This window comes from Chrysemys picta, chromosome 3 (assembly GCF_011386835.1).
Source record: "Chrysemys picta bellii isolate R12L10 chromosome 3, ASM1138683v2, whole genome shotgun sequence".
Lineage (NCBI taxonomy): Eukaryota > Metazoa > Chordata > Testudines > Emydidae > Chrysemys > Chrysemys picta.
Genome location: NC_088793.1, coordinates 48,935,025 through 48,955,240, shown reverse-complemented (window position 1 = coordinate 48,955,240; position 20,216 = coordinate 48,935,025). Strand labels below are relative to the sequence as shown.

The 20,216-nt window shown below is 40.4% G+C and overlaps 1 protein-coding gene across 1 annotated transcript in view; it reads left to right on the top strand.

The window, feature by feature from the left end:
• The window catches only part of BMP5 (bone morphogenetic protein 5), a 73,222-nt gene that overhangs the window by 16,318 nt on the left and 36,688 nt on the right, over nt 1-20,216 (top strand). Inside the window, exon 2 of the mRNA XM_005300200.5 lies at nt 13,505-13,697. Within this exon, the coding sequence (XP_005300257.1) occupies nt 13,505-13,697 (193 nt within the window). The remainder of the gene's footprint in view (nt 1-13,504; nt 13,698-20,216) is intronic.

Genomic DNA, 20,216 nt, shown 5'->3' with positions numbered 1-20,216 from the left:
AAGGAATAAAATATATAGGGTGGTTTAAATCCACTGGTGTAAATCTGTGTAGCTTCACTGATTTCAGTGGAGGTACACATACTTATAATAGGTCAGGATCTGGCCCAAAATATGTTAAATTATATTGTTTTTGCAGACATCAGTGTATTTACAATGTCTCACTAGAATTACTTTGACACATCAAATATTTTCTTAAAGTGATCATCTATAATATACTTTTTTCTGTTTTCTCTAAATTGTATGTTCTGGATATTTTCAATTTCATTTATTTATTTATTCATTCATTTATGATCATTGTTACAGCTGGCTTGATTTTGTTTAATGTTTAGTCAAAGTTAAAATGCAGCATTCTAAAATGAAATAGTTGGAAGTTCATCATTCAGCACAGTTATTAGTAGTCGTAGCATATAGTTGCCTATTCAGTCAATGAGTATTTGAAGGGTTAAACTTTAATTCCTGGTTTTCTTAACCAGAAATTGTTTCCCTGCTTTATTTCTTATTTCATGTAAAATGTGATTCACTGATAATTCTAGATTGAATTGGTAGTGTGGGTAATGTTAAAACATCAGTAACCCACTAAAAGTAGGTAAATTTAAAGAGCAATACTAAACTGATTCATACCTTAGTAGGGCAAGTTGACCCTGAAGTAAGAAGGTAGAGCTCACATGGAAGACTCTCAGCTGAATTCAGCAGTGGTCAAATAACTTGCCGTGATTCAGTGGAAGGGGGTATATAGTAAGAGAAGTAAATAACAGGAGGCAAGAAGATAAAATGTGCTTCAGCTTGTACACTCCTGACAGTTGCCTTATGGTCCTACATTCTCCTTCAGCCTTCTCACAAGTTACACTCCATCTTCAAATTCTTTGAATGCTAAATCAGTTATAACGTACACCCATTTTCGGACCAACTTCTGACCAACTTTTCCCCGATGTATAAATTGAGTTACTGTTCAAACTTTGCTGAATCAAAAAGCAAGCGACTTGGATGAGATTGCACTAGGTGTAGGTTAGGGCAGAATTTGGTGCTGAAAGTTTCAAGAATGAGGAAAAAGAAATGTGTGTGTGTGTGTGTGTGTGTATTCCTTCGATTCCTGCATGTACTGTATACTCAGCTCAGGAATCTGGATTTGAAATATAACCTGACACGTTCAATAGCAATAAAAGTTTCAGAGCTTTCATTGTATACAGCTAGTTCTCAAGCAGTTTTTCCCCCCCTGTGGTTCACTAATCTGCAGGCTGCGTTGGCCTGACATCCTGACCTTTAGGCTTGGAAAGAAACCTGGCTATAATTGTTACCTTTCATTGCAACCATTTGGTATGGGAGAAAACTAGAGCTAAATATTAGGAAAAATAATAGATTATTGACAGACCATATCAATATGTACTTGATTTTTCTAAACCATAGCCATCCGAATAGTTGACTTAACTGAAAAAGCAGAGAAAATAAATATCCTTGCTCACATGGTGTTCGGATGAATTATCTTAGATGCCTTCATTAATAAAGGGCTGTATAGTAAAAACTAGTCTCCTAACAGGACATGAAATAAATGTGGAAAATTTGATTTCCTGATTGAAATGGGAACTCTAATATATTCTGATCTAGACCTACATGATACTTTATTCATCTGAAAGACTTATTTTCCTTAGTGAAATGGTAATGCCAATCCAGTATCTAATGGGCATACTATTTTGAGTGAGGTTATCGCTGTCTAGCATGCTTATGTAATAAATGTTGTCATATCATTTAAAGTAATAGAATGAAATAAAGGGTCCTTATTTGTTTTTCACAAGAAAAACTATTTGATCCAGCTTCTTCCCTCAGTCGTGTCACTTTATGGCACATCAGCAGCATAGAACAGTCCTGAAACTGTCTCAGCTGCCTATGGGAGGATTAATTACCCCAGCAAAGCTAGAACTGCCGTTGGTGGCATAGAACCACAGTGACAGATCCCGTGCTAGTCCTACCTCCACCAACTATAAGTGACATGGCTGGGGGAAAGAGAGCATAGCCTCAAACTGCTCTGATTTATGCCAGGGGACTGGATTGATACACAGCTGGCCCAGGATTAGTGAAGTGCGGAGATAGTTGTGCTGTGTGTTACAGCTAAACATCAGGGCTACAGGATTCAGTGGAAGTTTTGTCTCCAAAGGTTCAAGCCTTAAATACAATGGAAACAAGAAATAATGGAAATTACTTTCAGTTCTTTCTTATTTCTGTGGTGGTGGTCGTGGTGGTGATGATGATGATGATAGTAATTAATAATACGTAGCTTTTCACAATGCTTTTCACTTCCCAAACCCTGTTCCAGTAGAAACTAGCCTCCATATTTTTTTGCTGTTACTTATCCATACTGTTGCACTGGCAAGGTTCAAACTAGCATAGGGAAGATGAAGCACTGTTTTTCCACTTACAATATCAATAACTGAAAACCTTCCAGAATTTAATAATTTTTGGGTCAGCTGTAGTGTAGTACTTGTTTTGACTTGTAAAGCAAGTGCATGTTACTTGGAAGGCATAAATGCAATGAGTACCATATGTTTACAAATTAGCTTTTCACCAAAACAGTTAATGAAGTGAGACTGGTTATTTCTTCAAAATGTATATTTACTTCAGGGATATTTTAGCCTATATAAAGTGAATGGAAGATGCTGCTGGTAGAACATACTGGTAGCTTATTTGTGATAAGATCCAGTTATGTCTCTTTGCACTGATGCACGTTGGAGTCTGTGCAGGAGAGGGGCACTGATAGACACTGTGATGTTGTCCCTTGGAGCTCTTGGAAGTATTGTAGAGAGAGGGAACTTTGGGGAAGGCAAGTCTGGGAGAATATTCTGATGACTTTAACTGCTCAAGCTTTGAGTCTTAAAGGAATTAAAAGGAGAAGGAAATAGATTTTACTACAAACCCTTCTACACTTCACTTTTTCTCACACACCATTTTCTTTTTTTCCTGGTTGCAGAATTGGTGTCTGCCATTTATTAAAGTTGATTATGTCACATGGATGTTTTGAGAGGAATGTCACAAAGACCCAGCTAACCAATAGCTAGGACTTTTGCAAATTCATATTTGGCTAACCCATAAAACCCTTTTGTTCTCAAAAGTAAAAAACCCTGTGGTGTTACAGCAGTTCTTGGCAAAGATTTAAGAGCAAAGTGCTTGGGAGAAATCCTTTAATACTAAGAATTCATGACTTTTACAAGATACTGAATACTGCAGTAAATTATTTACAAAAATTCTATGAATGATAAATAATTAAAACTAATCTATCCTTGTAAGAGGTGAACAAAGTGCAGTTTTGTTGCAGTATGCTTGATTGATTTAACCATAGTAGTTCCCTTCCTCTCTAAGGTTCTGATCCAGTCTACTGCAGTGAATTAAAGTCTTTCCATAAACTCCACCACTGCTTTGGATCAGGCTCTAATTCATATATTTCAATAATTCTGAGTAATTACGAAAGAGATATTATCAAATGACTGGACTCAATAAACATTAGTCAGCTATTTTTTTTTAATTGAAACTGGAATGATCTGCACAGCATTTTGACAAACAGTTCGTAGAAAGTATCTTTTAGTTCAGTTAAGGACAACTGGGCAAATTCTGCTCAGCTGAGCTGGTAAACAAATAACCTCCTTGGATTCAGTGCAATGACTCTGGACTTACATAAATTAGTGTAACTTGCAGCAGAATTTGACCCATCAGATTTCATGTTCTGTAATTTAATAAAAAAGACTATTATATATAAAATCTATTTATATTACCCTTTCAAAACCACATCTGGAGACCTGTAATTAGCTTAAATAAAACCAGGGCGGTAATAACAAATGCAGCACCATTTAAATATCTAGATAGATAGATGGATAGATAGTACTTCAATAAAAGTACTCTTCAAGGACCAAAAGTGCTGCAATGAAAATTTAACTTACTGCAGACTTACACTCTGCTCAAATAAAATTCTCATTGATTTCGGTAGTGGTTTTATCTGAGTAGGGAGTGCAGAATTTGGCTACTAGTGTTCTGTCAAACAGAGTAAAGCTTATAGTATTTAAACTTGTTACTGTTATGCTGTTGTTTAAGTTCTCAGTTAAAATATGTTTTTATCACTTTAACAACTAAAGTATTTTTCACTGCAGTTCAATTTTAAGATTCTGTTCAACCAAAAAAAATTCCTGAAGCTTCTAGAAGACTGTGGGCCTTATCCAAAGGCCACTGAGATTAGTGAAAAGACTTTGGATTGGGTCCTTCATTTTTAGGGCTTCCAGAGTACAGCAGAGAAACATATATTTTTTTGAATTAAGCCTATTTCTGGCTTGTAAAATTTAGACTCCTTGCTTTCCACACTGTGCAAGCCCGCACAAAGATACACAGCTTGATATTACAGTTTGTGGGTGTTAGCTTCGTCTCCTCGTGTGCTTGAAGTGTAGAACATGAATGGTGGTCTGAATATGGCTCTTAATTTTTCTTCAATGCATTAAATTAAAATGACAGGTTTCAGAGTAGCAGCCGTGTTAGTCTGTATCCGCAAAAAGAACAGGAGTACTTGTGGCACCTTAGAGACTAACAAATTTATTAGAGCATAAGCTTTCGTGGACTACAGCCCACTTCTTCGGTATGCATCCGAAGAAGTGGGCTGTAGTCCACGAAAGCTTATGCTCTAATAAATTTGTTAGTCTCTAAGGTGCCACAAGTACTCCTGTTCTTTTTTAAATTAAAATATTTGCATATGGGAAAACAATGGTTTTATCTTTCACCTTGCTCTAGATCAGACCTCTTGTTATTTTGTTGTATATAATGTTATATAAAGTGTAGCCAAAGGAAGTAAGAATAGATTTCTAGTCATTTGAATTTTTGGAGAGAAGAGCAAGACTGCTGTAAATAGCTGTTTGATGTCTGTCTTTTCACAGTAGCACAATAGCTAATTCCTGGGGCCTCTGACCTTTTAGTGTCCTGTAACAGAGTATTTGCATTAATCTGTTGCTTATCTGTCACCTACCACATTTGATATTTCCAGCCTCTGCTTTCAATTATCAGTCATTAGAGGCAGGACTGGGTAACTTCAGGAGAAAACTCCTGGAACCTTTGGCCTGTTTTGTCAGATAACCACAAGTATTTACTGTAGATAAACTATCATTTCATTGTATTCAAGATGTAAACGAATGTAGTTTGTAGTATATCAGCTTACTGTAACCTCTCTCACCTTGAGGTAGTTAAAACTGACTAGTTTACTTTAGTGCTTGTGCAAAGAATTCAAACAGTGAAATTTAGTGAGATTAGGATAAGTGACTGTTACAGTCACATGATCTATAAGCCCCATATTTTGCCTGTGCAAGTATATTTAACAGTGAAACAGTGACAATAAGCTAAGTAGCGAAATATCACAGCTTTAATATGGGTTGATCACATTTATAACATGCAACCAGAGTAAAGTCCAGACTACTAACATATACAGGTGGTGCTTTAATTGGGCCAATTTCACAAAGCTAAAAGCAGTTATGAGGCAGATCAACTGGGAAGAAGAATTTAATCAGAACATTGTGAATTATAATTAGGAATCATTTTAAGACCACCTTATTAAATGACAAAAACCACAATCCCGCATTCTGTACTGCTTAAGAAACAGATCTGGTTTACCGGGGAACTGAAGGCAGCTCTTAAAAATAATGTATTATATAAAATAAATGGAAGAAAGGGGAAGTTGATAGTAATGAATATAAATCAGAAGTTATCAATTTTCTACAATTCCTAACAGAAGCAAAGGGACATAAAAAATCTATGGCCAGCACAGTTAAGGGGTATAAAAAGCAGTTTGTTTTTTTTTTAAAGAGGATTGGGAACAAAAAGAATCCTGACAATGGGCAGTGCTCCATTATTAGATGTAAATGGTAGAATTATTAATAATAATGCAGAGAAGACAGAAGTGTTCAGTCAATATTTATGTTCCATATTTGTGGAAGAAACAGATGATATCATCTAATCATAAGGTGATAGTCTTTCCATTCCTTGAGTATCTGTGGAGGATTTTAAATAGAAGCTATGAAAGTTAGACATTGTTAAATCAGCAGGTCCAGACAACTTGCACACACGAATTCTTAAAGAGCTAACTGAGAAACTAACTGGACAGTTAATGTGGATTGTCAATAAGTCTTGGAGCACTGTGGAAATTCCAGAAGAATGGAACAAACCTAATTTTGTGTCAATTTTTAAAAGAATAAACATTATTACCTGGGTAGTTATAGGCCTGTCATCCTCACATAGAACCTGGGAAAGATAATGAACTAGCTGATATGGGACTTGATTAATAAAAAAATGAGGAGGGTAATGTAATGAATGCAAATCAACATGGGTTTCTGGAAAATAGATCCTTTCAAACTAACTTGATATAAAAGTAACATGGCACATATTAAGTGGATTAAAATCTGGCTAATGGTTAGATCTCAAAATGTAATATGTAAATGGGAAATTGTCATTGAGCAGGTTTGTTTCCAGTGAGGTCCTCCTGTAGGGATTGTTTTTTAACTCCAAGCTATTCAACATTTCATCAATGACCTAGTAGAAAACATAATATCATCCCTGTTAGTTTGCAGATGACATACAATTTGGGTGGGGGTGGTAAATAATGAAGAGGACAGGTCACTGATTCAGAGCAATCTGGATCACTTGGTAAACTAGGCGCAAGCAAATTATATTTGTTTTAATATGGCTAAATATAAATGTATACATCTCGGAACAAAGAATGTAGACAATGCTTACAGGATGGAGGACTCTATCCTGGGAAGCAGTCACAAACAGTGACTCTGAAAAATATTTGGGGAGGGGGTTGGCAGATAATCATCTATACATGAGCTCCCATTTGGTCCTGGGATGTATAAAATGGAGAATCTTGAGAAGAGAGCTTATTTTATCTCAATATTTGTGCTGGTGGGACAGCTGCAGGAATACCGTGTCCCGTTCTGGTGCTCAAGAAGGCTGTTGATAAATTTGAGATGGTTGAGAGAAGAGCCATGAGAATGATTAAAAGTTTAGAAAACTAGTGATAGATTGAGTTCTTTGCTCTATTTTGTTAACCAAGAGTAGCTTAAGGGGGGTGACTTGATTACAGTCTTTAAGTATCTATAAGGGGAACAAATATTTAATAATGGGTTCATCAGTTTGGCAGAGAAAGGTATAACATGAGCCAGTGGCTGGAAGTTCAAGCGAGACAAATTCAGATGGAAATAAGGCATATCTTTTTAACAGTGATAGTAATTAACCATTGAAACATCTTACCAAGGCTTTTAGTGGATTCTCCATCACTGATAATGTTTAAATCAAGATTGGATGTCTTTCTAAAAGATCTGCTCAAGGAATTATTTTGGAGAAGTGTGGCCTGTGCTATACAGGAGGTCAGACTAGATTGTTATAAAAACGGGCGTGAGCAGGAATAAAAATATGACCACTTTTGATGGGGCATTTTCTATGCCCCTGCCACAGCCCATGGGGGGGGGGGGGGCGGAGGGCAGAAAAAGGTGTCAGCTCCCTAGGGCCAGAGAAGTTCTGTGCCCCTGCTCATTACTGTGGGGGGCATGACCCTGCTTGCCCCCCACTTCTGAATACCCCTGGTCATAATGGTCCCTTCTGGCCTTGGAATCTATGAAGACAAACTGGGATCTTGTCCACAGTATTGCTTGTAAAAATCATCCTATAACAATATGTCTTTAATTTTTATTCAGTAGTTTAAGAAGGCTTGGATTTTACACACTTGTCGCAATTTACCAGCATGAATGAGAAATGTTTTTAAAGCTTGAAAGACAAACTCTTATATGAAATTAGTTATCCAATTAAATAGCCTGTGTAATATTCCATATTACGCTGTACAAGAAATTGGAAGACTATTAGGAATGGCTTGCTTACCCATGTCCTCCCTCATGAAAGTTTGGAAAAACTCTTGCATCTTGAAGCGTATCAAGCAGAAAATTGAAGCCTTTGAGATACAGTGCTGACAAAGACTCTCGGGTATCTCCTGGCTGGAAAAGAAGATGAATGCATATGTTAGGAGCAATTTTGGAGACAAGCAGACCCAGTTGTCAGAAATCAGCAAGTGCAAATTTATGTACTTTGCACATCAGGCATAGCAATGGAAATAACCTTGAGAAAGTTACTGTGGAAGGGATGGTAGTAGGTCATCCTACTAGGGGATGACCAGTGAAGAGATGGATAGATGGTATGAGGTAGATCACTAGGAGGTCAGCTTCAGAGTGTGGAGAGCTAGCAATTGATCAAGAAGGCTTATGAAAATTCTGCTATGATGTCACCAATAGTCCGACATGAAGAATTTAATTTTGCTTACTGTATGCTGTCCCTTTGTGATAAAGTTGTTGTTAATGGTGCTTGGTATATTATATTTACTCAGGCCAGGTCTACACTACCCCCCTAATTCGAACTAAGGTACGCAACTTCAGCTACGTGAATAACGTAGCTGAAGTTCGAAGTACCTTAGTTCGAACTTACCTTGGTCCACACTCGGCAGGCAGGCTCCCCCGTCGACTCCGCGGTACTCCTCTCGCCGAGCTGGAGTACCGCAGTCGACGGCGAGCACTTCCGGGTTCGACTTATCGCGTCCAGACTAGACGCGATAAGTCGAACCCAGAAGTTCGATCGCTCGCCGCCGAACTACCGGGTAAGTGTAGCCAAGGCCTCAGACTTATTCTATACCTATTTAGAGATATATAGTTCAATTATAAACTATCAGGATATCATACTATATATATTTCCCCCCCAGCGGATCAAATTCTCTGCTAGTGAAAATTGGTGCAGTTCCATCGATATCAATGGAACTGCGTCAGTTTACTCCAGCAGAAAAATTAACCCAATATTTTTTCTTGAGATCAATGATGATCCATTTTATAAAGCAACTCTTAGATGTGGCTTTTGTCTTTTTTTCTTTTTGTAATTTACTTTAGTATGAATGCATATTGATGGCTGGCAAAAAAACGTTCTTTGCCATCTACTCAGTAATTTCTTGTTAATATCCCCCTGAGCTGGTGGTGAACTAGTGCCCCAATGTAATGTTAAACATGTAAGTTGGAAGTTCTGTTTTTAAGTTGAGACTTGAAACCTAGGTCCTGGCCAATTGTAACAACTTAAGATCTCTTCTGACCTTTTATAACAGCATTTGCTCTGATGTTCTAGTCAAATTCCAGTTTGAGTAATTATATTCCATTTATTTAAGTTCCCCTTCCAATTCAAATGGTTAAGATATATTTCCTCACTTCCTGTTATTAACTGTTGCATAGTATTGCTGTACTTCATTAAATAGCGGTTGTGATCCATCCCTGTGATGGCTGCATTTCAGCTAGTGAATTGGTGTGTGTGTGTGTGTGTGTGTGTGCATATGAAAATTGGATGAGTAAATATTTAAGGTTGCTTAAGTGTTTCCTTTATAAGAACCTGTTTTTCAGAGTCTTATAACTTCCACCTATGAAGCTAAAATCTTTTTGTCATGGGACCAGATCCTGGACGACACCATGGCTTCCTTTGTGCCACTTTAGCATGTAAAAGGACCTGAAAGCTGCCCTGAATGGACAGAAAAGGATTTCCTTGGCAGAAGGGAATCCCTTACTAATATAGAGTTAATGTAGAGGTGTGTGGTTTGTAACACAGATTCTATTGTATTACCTTCTCTACTAAGAAGTTTTATTTCAATGGATTATATGGACTTCCTTAGGAAGAATGTTACTCCCCCACTTCTATGACCTAATCTGACCTCCTTTATGGTTCGTAGATAGCTATTAGTACATCATACTGTTTGGTTTTTTTTTAAATTCCATCATGTGTCACTAATGCCTATTTCAAAATTTTCTTTAATTGCCAGGCATTCTAGTTCACCGATGTTTGCTTTTAAGGTTCTCATCTTGGTATACTGAAATGTACAGTGTGAAATCCCAACCCCACTGAAGTCAGTGGGAGTTTATCCATCGACTTCAGTAGAGCCAGGATTTCACCTATGGTTTTTATTTTTATTCAATTCTTTATTTGGACAGTCAGTTATTTTTCTGGAATTTACCTCTGTTTTTTTCCACTTGTCTGTCTGTAATTTCTGTCCTGTCCAGTAGAAGATCAGGACTAAAGAAATGCACTAGAACAACAGAGGTGTGTGTAAGGTTTCAGAGTAGCAGCCGTGTTAGTCTGTATCCGCAAAAAGAAGAACAGGAGGACTTGTGGCACCTTAGAGACTAACAAATTTATTAGAGCATAAGCTTTCGTGGACTATAGCCCACTTCTTCGGATGCATATAGAATGGAACATATATTGAGGAGATATATATACACACATACAGAGAGCATAAACAGGTGGGAGTTGACAACTCCCACCTGTTTATGCTCTCTGTATGTGTGTATATATATCTCCTCAATATATGTTCCATTCTATATGCATCCGAAGAAGTGGGCTATAGTCCACGAAAGCTTATGCTCTAATAAATTTGTTAGTCTCTAAGGTGCCACAAGTCCTCCTGTTCTTCTTTTTTTAGAGGTGTGTGTGTGTGTGTGTGTGTGTGTGTGTTCCATATTGCAGCAGTGCCTTTTCTTTGAAATAATATCAATAGATAAGTAAAATGCGTGTTAGCCCTATTTAATACATTTAATTTTGTTTAATTCAACAGCAAATGCTAAGTATTCATTCAGCAGTTGTGTGTACTTCTAGGAGAGTACTATCAATGCTGTAATACGGTGTGTTGTAAATACTGATCCTATTTGTGTCCGAGTTATGACATGGGGGATACTTACTGTTTCCATACAAATGTTATTAATTTGAATTTACTGCTAAGTAGATAGACATGAAAACCAGGCCAGTAATCCTGGGATTTGAAATCCCATTTGGGGCCTAATTCTGCCACCAGTGAGTAGCACTTACCCACATGAGAACTCCCACTGAACTCCATCAATAAGTACTAATCAAAGGGTTGCAGAATTGGGCCCTGAATTAATTCTACTTTTAAAATATTTTTAAAATGAAAACTCTTGGCACATTCTGCTCCCAAGTACTCTTCAAATTCTCAGTTATGACATTAATAATTTATAGCAAGATCTTCACTCTATTAAAAAACAAAAACAAACCAAAAGCATCCCTGAACAATTCATTGTGATTGCATGTGCTAACTCATGCTGTACTCCGTCTCAGTAATGAAAGCTTTAATGTGTATTTTTAAAAACTTTTTGTTGAGGCACAGTTACAATAACATGTTAACATACTACATCATACATTACTTATTACTTATTCAGGATCAGGTTAATATTCCAAGAACCTGGCTAAAGATTCTAGCTTGTTGGCTGGGGTGTCCTCCTCCTTTGAGTGTGCTAAAAAAGTTGACAAAATTTCTAAATTCTGATGCTCTTTTTAACACTTCTCTTGTGTATGTACTTGGTGTGATTGCTTTCCCATTACAAGGATAGGCCATATTTTTCTATACTGTAATTCCACTCAAAGGGTCCACTTTTCCAAGAATGTGCAGTACAAAGTCTAGCTGCGAACAATAAAACAGAAATTGATTTGTCGTCGTGTTTGAAATATAGATCCTTTATTGGTGCATTAAGTAAGCCGGTCAGGGGATCTCATTTCTTTAAACCTGGTCTGATATCAATATATATCTTGCTGTTTAGGAGCTAGTGATGGAGGTAATAAATAGACTGTATCCTGTTTCTCTTCAGTGGCAGCCCATTTATCTTTGGCTGCAGAGTGGCTAGTTTACATGCTTCTGCCTCTTTTCTGTCTTGACTTTCTGTCTTACATGGAACAAAATTTTGGATCCTTACAGTCAAAATGTGCATTTGGGCTACCTAACTCCTTGAGTTTGTTTAGAGAGGAGTTTTATGGTTCTTTGTCAGTCAAGAGAAATTTCATCTTCACTGAAGTAAATATACTTTCTTATAGATAATATAGTCTGTGCAGTATGTTATACATACTGACAAAGCAAAACTTATCAACAGATCTGCACATTTAAAGTATTATATATTAATTAAATCCATTTCCAGTTATGTTTTAAAAGACTAAATAATAGGTGCATACTTAGGGCCTGGCATTGAGAGTTGACAGAGGTGCTTTAAATACAGTTCTGAAAATAATTTCAAAGTTTTTGGAAGGACAACTTTTACATCTGTGTCCTTAACTATGAACTGTCAAAATCTAGCTCTATTTTCCTTTCCTTTCCTTTTTTAATGTAGAGTGCTTCAGGGCCAAAATTGTTACTACCTTGGATCAGTGGAATGAAAATAGTAGATCTGAAAGTAGGAGAAGGGGTTGTGTGGGGAAAGAGTGTAGTGGGGCTGAGTGAGACTCAGTTTGTTGGCTCATCCCAGCTGAACTGAAGCTCTGAACCCTTTGGATTTCTCCCATCACTAGTAGACACACACTAACTCTTGATGAAACAGATGAATGGATCTGAACTCTCGACTCTGGATTTCCCAAATCTAGTAAGGTACAGAACCCTAATGCAGTTGGGGATCTACCACGGATTACCCCATGGGCATAAAAATGACAGGTGATCTTGTTTTTCATACATGTAAAATCACATTGAGTAATTGTGTGGGCTTCTTCGATGCATCAAAACAAATATTCTGCAAAGATGTCCTCTCATACTACTGGGCCAGAACCTCAGCTAGTGTAAATTAGCATAATTCTGGTGATATTAATGGAGTTGTGCTGATTTACCTCAGCTGAAGATCTGGCCCTCTGTTCTTAAAATACTGTGGAATCCTGATTAACTAGTTTTGAGGTTAGATTTTAGCTCCTGGTGGAACTTTGCTGCAAATAAAGAAGCATCAGAAACGATACATAAACAAAAACGTGGCAGAGAATTAATATATATGTGTGGAGGGGACTTCTTATACTAGGAGTGTTGCTTCATTTTGCAGTTTGGGTGCCAGAACCACTTAGCTCTGACTTGTGGTTCTCTTGCTCATACCATTGACAAGAGGACACTTTTATGCCATAAGATGACAGCATGTGTTAATTTATATGATGTAGTTTCTTCTTAAATATGTAGCAATTATGGTGCACTTAACACTGTTCCAAAATTTATTGCCTCAGACAGAAGTAGTCCTCTTTCCCTGTTTTCTTTCCCGATTATTACTTAGTCATGTACACCAAGATCATTTGTGTCTCTCAAATAATTTCTGCTGTTCATGTAACTAAACCAAAGTATCAAATCCTTCTGCAACTTTCATTTTGTCCATATTTCTAGTTGCTTTACACCATGACTTCTTTCAGTTTTCTTGATATTCTTTCCACTCTGACTTCTGGAATTTGTAAAAAACCACAGAGGGTTTTTCCTCTTGAACTGAAGACCATTTGGCTTGTGGAGTTTCCTTTAACTGGAAGTATGTCTGGATTTGTGGCTTTATTATTTGCACAGTTTTATATCATCCAGTTTGTTGGGATTTTTTTTTATACATAGTGAATGCACAGTTAATCATTGGATTGGTATATACATTTCACTCCTTTTAATTTAATTTAATTTAATCTTTTTTCATAGTTGAAAGAGACAAGGACTTTTCTCATCAAAGAAGGCACTACAAAGAGTTTCGATTTGACCTGACTCAAATCCCACATGGAGAAGCAGTGACAGCAGCTGAATTCCGGATTTACAAGGACCGAAGCCACAATCGGTTTGAGAATGAAACAATTAAGATTAGCATATATCAGATCATCAAGGAATACCCAAACAGGTACTATTTTTTTTAAAAGTCCTCATGTTAGCATTCTCTCAAATGGAGAAGTGATAACTGGACATCTTTCACAAATTCATCTGCATCTGGACATCTGCAAGATATTGTCACCATCAGTTAATTTAACAGGCTGTTAATTCCTGGGAAACAACAGAAATTCAGCTAAAAAAATATCTTGTACAAAATGTCTTCAGTGTTGGCAGAGTTTTTCCAGCCTGATTACCTAATCTGTGCACACATACATAAATACGCTCTCCATGTTTCTGTGTGCAGATGGGTTAAGTTAACTGTTCTGGATGAGCAAATGTCAGAATCGCATGCCCAATTTAAGTGGCCAATGTTAAAAAATTTACCTTCATTGAAATATGGATACCACAAGCATTTAACTACTATATATTATGCAGTTCAGCCTCATTTATTTTTGTCAAAGCAAGAGCTGTATTGATTTTTTTAAAAAATGTTATTTATTTTTTAAATACTGCCAAGGACTGATCTGTGTTTCTGTGAGTGAGTTAGGCAGGGTAGTTGTGGCCGTGTCAGTCCGAGGATATTAAAGAGACAAGATAGGTGTGGTAATATCTTTTACTGGACCAGCTTCTGTTGGTGAGAGAGAGAGAGAGAGACACACATTTGCTCCACGGGGTTTACTATATGTTAAAGTTTAATGCAAATATAGCATTACAAGTGGACAAAGCAATACTCTTTGAGTGGAAGTTTACAGAAAGCTCTATAGGACAGATTGTCAAGTGTGTCCAGCACCTAAATAATCAATCTGATTTTCAGAGGAGCTCAGCGCCCAGAAGTGCTCATTAAAACCTAGCAGCAAGCCCAATCCTGGGTTCTCCCTTTCCTACTACTAACCCAGAAAATAGTCCTTCAAAATGATGTAGAGAATCTCCTGCTTAAATATATGGGTCCAAATAGTCAAAAGATCTCAGAACTTGGCTTCCATGGAAATTCTTCCTTTTGAGAATCTGGCCACTTCTTTAGGTGCCTACATGGAAACCGCTGGATGTTAAGCTGTTTTGAAAATCTGGCCCTACATGTTTTAGCACAGGGGCAGGCAAACTTTTTTTGGCCTGAGGCCACGTCAGGTTTCGGAAATTTATGGAGGGCCGGTTAGGGGAGGCTGTGCCTCCCCAAACAGCCAGGTGTGGCCTGGCCCCACTCCCTATCCAACCCCCCCCCTGCTTCCTGCCCCCTGCCGGCCTCCCCTGGACTCCTGCCCCCTGCCGCCCCCCCCCCCCCCCGTTCCCTGATGGTCCCCCTGGGACCTGTGCCCCATCCACCCCACCCGCTCCCTGTCCCCTGACAGCCCTCAGAACCCCTGCCCCCTACTGCCCCCCGCTGCCCCATCCAACCTCCTCTCGTTCCTGACTGCCCCCCCGGGACCCCTGCCCCATCCAACCACCCCTTCTCCCTGTCCCCTGATTGCCCCCAGAACCCCTGCCCCCGACTGCCCCTGCCCCCCCATCCAACCCCCCCTCTCCTTCCAGACTGCCCCCCGGAACCCCTGCCCCATTCAACTCCTGTTCCCTGCCCTCTGACTGCCCTGACCCCTATCCACACCCCCACCCCATGAACACCACCCCAAATTCCCCTGCCCTCTATCCAACCCTCCCTGCCCCCTTACCACGCTGCCTGGAGCACCGGTGGCTGGCGGTGCTACAGCCGTGCCGCCCGGCTGGAGCCGGGCCACGCCACCGCGCAGCACAGAGCACCTGGTCAGGCCGGGCTCTGCGGCTGTGCTGCCCCAGGAACTTGCAGCTTTGCTGCCCAGAGCATTGCGCCAGCGGCAGGGCAAGCTGAGGCTGCGGGGAAGGGGGAGCAGTGGGGGAGGGGCTGAGGCTAGCCTCCTGGGCCAGGAGCTCAGGGGCTGGGCAGGAGGGTCCCACGGGCCAGATGTGACCCACGGGCTGCAGTTTGCCCACCTCTGTTTTAGCAGGAGACTTCATACATCATCCAGAAGGGATGTTTTCAGGGTTAGTAGCAGGGAAAGGGAAATGTAAACCCAAAATTGGATTTCATTTTACAAAACGAAGGAATATTGTTAAAATGAGAATCTTATTCAGAATATTACTCACCACAGAAAATGGTCACCAGTAACCAGAATATTGCCTATATAGATCTGCAGAGCAGGAGCGTTGCAAAACAATTCAAAAGAACTGTGACAACAGGTTCTAAAAAGGTACTGTGAGGAGGAGGGGAACCTGAGGTGACACAAATAGATGTCTTTAAATAGATATAAATGAAGGTGTAAATGAAACAGGGTCTTCACTATAAATTCAAAAGACTGATAAAGAAGTCCAAGTCCAAAGTCAGCTCAGCTGCCATTTGCTTGTGATGAGGTCTGAAACCTGCACAGCTTGTTGGATTCCCAGCTGCCAAATAGAAGTGGTTGCCAAGAATGTGTTTATTATTTGTGCTTGGCAAGGAAGTTCTTTGTTTTGGTTTGCAGACCTGATTACAGTTATTCATGGGTCTGTCACCTCTGGGTTGTACTCTACAAGTGGGCTACATGGGAACCATTCAGAAGCTGCAGTTGGCTGCAGCATTCTGCAACTGCTTCGTAAGCAATAGTTACTTGGGGCTATCAGTTAGCTCCTGAGTGAAACCAAACATTAGTTTTGACATTAAAAACCCTAAATGGTTTTGTTCCTGGCCATCTCCCATAGTGGTCCTGAGGTGGCCTGGGACAGATCTGCCCCAGGATTCAGGGGCTTACAAAGGTGACTTTGTGCACCTTTATCCTGCCCAAATCTTGCAAGCAGAGAGCAGCTCAGCTGGCCATTGGGAATCAGGAGCTGCACATCCATTCTGTCCAGGGCTGCCTCTGCTGAGATTCGAAACTGTGGTGGATTTTCTGTTGTGGACAGTTGACCACTAGGGACTGGACTGAAGCCACCAAACACACTATGCTTAGACACACAATAGCCTTTCTCATGGTAAAATCCATCAGTTACAACCAGAGTATGTTGTGGTGGAGGCAATTTTTTCCCTGAATTTTGTAACCAGATGTTCACTGTTTTGTTCAATGTTTTCTTTCAGGCTACTTCATCTCCCTTCACGTTTTCATTACATGTGATAGGCTATCTTTTGCATAGAAAATAGGAAATTTTTCATTTTGAATCTGAATTTTGAAGCTGCCCATTATTCAGAATGTCCCCATGTTTGCTTTTCATTGGATAAAAGTAGAATATCCACAAAATGTGGTGCATTTTGGGTGAAATGGGCCCAAATTAAGGGTCACATCCTGGCCCCAGTTAAATTAATGGCAAAACTCCTACTGATTTGAGGGTGGGCAGTACTTCACCTTGAGTTTGTAACAAAATATGAAAAAAATCAAATTTTTGTTGCAAATGTTTTGAAGTTTTGTAGTAAGTTACTATTCACCTGGGCTAGATTCTTTGTAGTGATCCAGAAGTGAAACTCTCTATATTTTATCACATTCCCTTGAGCTATCATTTCTTGTTTTCTGTAGTTCCCTAAAATGAATAACTTGTCCATATGTAAAGCCAAGGAGGAAGAATAATCCCTATGTTACAGCCAGTTACACTACCTGATCCTGTTGCATGAAGAAGGAAGAACCAAAAGATCGAAGTGCCAATGCCAAAGAGTAGCCAAGTTCATGTCAGCTCCAGCAGTGCAAGCCTTATTGGCCACCTCTGAGATCCTTAGTTGGGCAAAACTCCCTTTGAGGATTTTGTCTGTAATAAGGAGTTGAGGACTAGACTCATTATTAGTAGGGATGGCTCTAGGCACCAGCAAAGCAAGCAGGTGCTTGGGGCAGCCCATTTGCAGGGGCGGCAGGGATCCAGCATGGGAGCTGAGAACCAGCAAGGGGCCCTGGGAGTTGTAGTTCCTTGGTTAGCTCCCTGCCTATAGAGCCAGCCCTGGAGCAGGGAAAGAACTACATTTCCCAGCATTCCCTTGGCCACTACCAACAGGAAAGAGGGGGAGGGAGTGAGGAAGCTGAGACCTCATGCTGCAGCCTGCTGTGAATGGAGAGCTGCACTGTGAGTAGGGATACCATATTTTAACATTCAAAAAATAGGATACTCCATGGGGAGGGAGAGTAGCCCCACCCTGCCCCCATCCACTCCCTCCGACTGCCCCCCACAGAAACCCCAACCCATCCAACCCCCCTGCTCCCTGTCCCCTGATCATCCCCTCCCGGGACCCCTGCCCCAACTGCCCCCCAGGACCCCACCTCCTGTCTAAGCCTCCCTTCTCCTTGTCCCCAACTGCCCTCTCCTGAGACCTCCCCCCCCAACATCCCTCCTAGGACCCCACCCCCTACCTGTCCCCTGACAAACCCCTGGGACTCCCATGCCTATCCAACCACTGCCTGTCCCCTGACTGCCCCCCCCGAACCCCTGACCCATCTAACCCCCCCTTCTCCCTGTTCCTTGACTGCACCCCCGGAACCCTCTTCCCCTTCTCCAACCCCCCAGCCCCCTTACCGTACCACTCAGACCAGTGTGTCTGGCTTCGCGCAGCGCCAGACACGCTGCTGCATACATGCTGCTGTGCTCCCCTGCGGAGCCATAGGCCCCCCCCAGCACCTGCCTTCCAGATTTGAACACCTCAAAATTCAGGAGTGCTCAAGCTCAGTTTGGGCAGCTGTTACTTCATTTCTCCCAAATCAAATATACTGATCCACTGTAACTTGCTGTAGAAAAAATAGGATAAAATTGAGCAAGAAATGCTTCCCAGTGGTTATTAGGACTGGAATTGCTATTTTCAACAGCCATTGCCTTTTGTTTGTTTGTTTGTTTAAAAGGAAGACAGTGATATTGCATTGGCAAATTCCCCATAGAAAGAAAGAGTGGAACAAAAGAATAATAAAGGCACCTCAACTTTTCCTCATTTATGTAGGACAGTCTTATAATATGCATCCAGATATCCTCCAATCACACAAGCTGAAAATTGTTCCACTTTACTGCAGTTCTGTAACCATATGGGAACCAATCCTGTCGGTGTTCTGTGCACATCCAAAATTCCTGGTGAATGACCCGCCCTGGGAGCGAGTTACCAGTGACCCAGGGCTGCGACGGAAGGAGGGTGCAGGGCCGGGGGGGAGAGCCCAGGGCTGGGGCGGCAGGAGGTGTGTGTGTGGGGGAGAGCCCAGGGCTGGGGCAGCAAGGGGGTCAACTTACAGCCACCGCAGTAATTACTGATGTCCACGCTACCCACCTTCTGTGGGTGGTGCACATCCTCACCAGGAGTGCTTCCACCAACTGAAGAGGGGCAGTGTGTGGGGGGCTGAAAGCCAGGGCTTGAGCTCTGGGAAGCTCCACATGGGGAGCCCAGCTTGTCCCCCCAGCCTCCGCCCCGCAGCTTTTGCCTCCCCACTCCTGCCTGGGCTTCACAATTCCCTGCTCCCGGCCCAGGGGCAGCAGAGCTCTGGCTGCCTGGCTTTCTTGTCAATTTCATGGTTCCAGCATGGAGCCCTGAAATTGACAAGGCAGCCAACAGCCAATGTAAGTAAGGCAGTGTCCACACAGACACTGTGATGCCCTAACTACACCAACATAAGCATATGCCTCTCCTGGAGGTGAAGTTATGTTGATGTAGTAGGGCACTTACATCAGTAGGACAAGGCTGTAGTGTGAACACTGACATAATTGTGTAGTGTAGACCAGGTCCCTTGAAAAGGGCTCTCCTGCAAAAATGACAGATTTGGACTAAAGGCTAATTTGAATCTTAAAGAAAATGATGTTTAACAGACATTATCACATGGACTCCTTGGTGGGGAGTGTGCATGAAACTACCAGTTCTGTTATCATTGTAAAGTTGTTTCAGATGTCTTTTAAATATTTATTATAAAATCCTGAGTTTTGTAAACATTTTTTCCTGTTGTGTTTAATATTTTAAGTAATTTGTTCTTGAAGAGAATAGTAAACATTAAAACAGTCAATTTTTAAAAATCTCATATTTTTGCTCCAAAATAGAATTACAGAATTGTCATCTTTGTGTACATTTGTTACTAAGTGATATAAAAATATTTATAAATAACTATCTTAAAAGGGCATCCCGTTTACAGCTAGATGTTTAACTTTTAAAGTTCCGATTAAAACTGCTTATTAGAGGAAAATTAGGCATTTAAGACCCCAGAGAATACCTTTTATGAGCTTGTGGTACGCTGTTAATGTGTTCAGTGCTTGAGTAGCAAGTCAGGGTCTCGTGAATTGTAGAATTGTTTTCATGTTAGTTATACCCAGAGGAAGCAGTACGTTTTCTTCTTGTGTGGTCATTAACACATGTCTGCTATAATCAAATAGATAGGAGAATGTCATCACAAGCATTATAATTTAACAAAGAAAAGGGGGAGCATTGGCAAAATGTAATTGATCTTGTTTTAATAAAAAGCCAGTCTCCTCTCCATAGGTCACTTTTTATTAGCCCTGATCCTGCAAATACTTATGCACTTCTGTATACTGTAGTCTCTTGGGGGTCTGTTGGCCTGATTGTTAGAAAATCCGAACCCTTGCCGCTCCCATTGACTATTATGAGAGC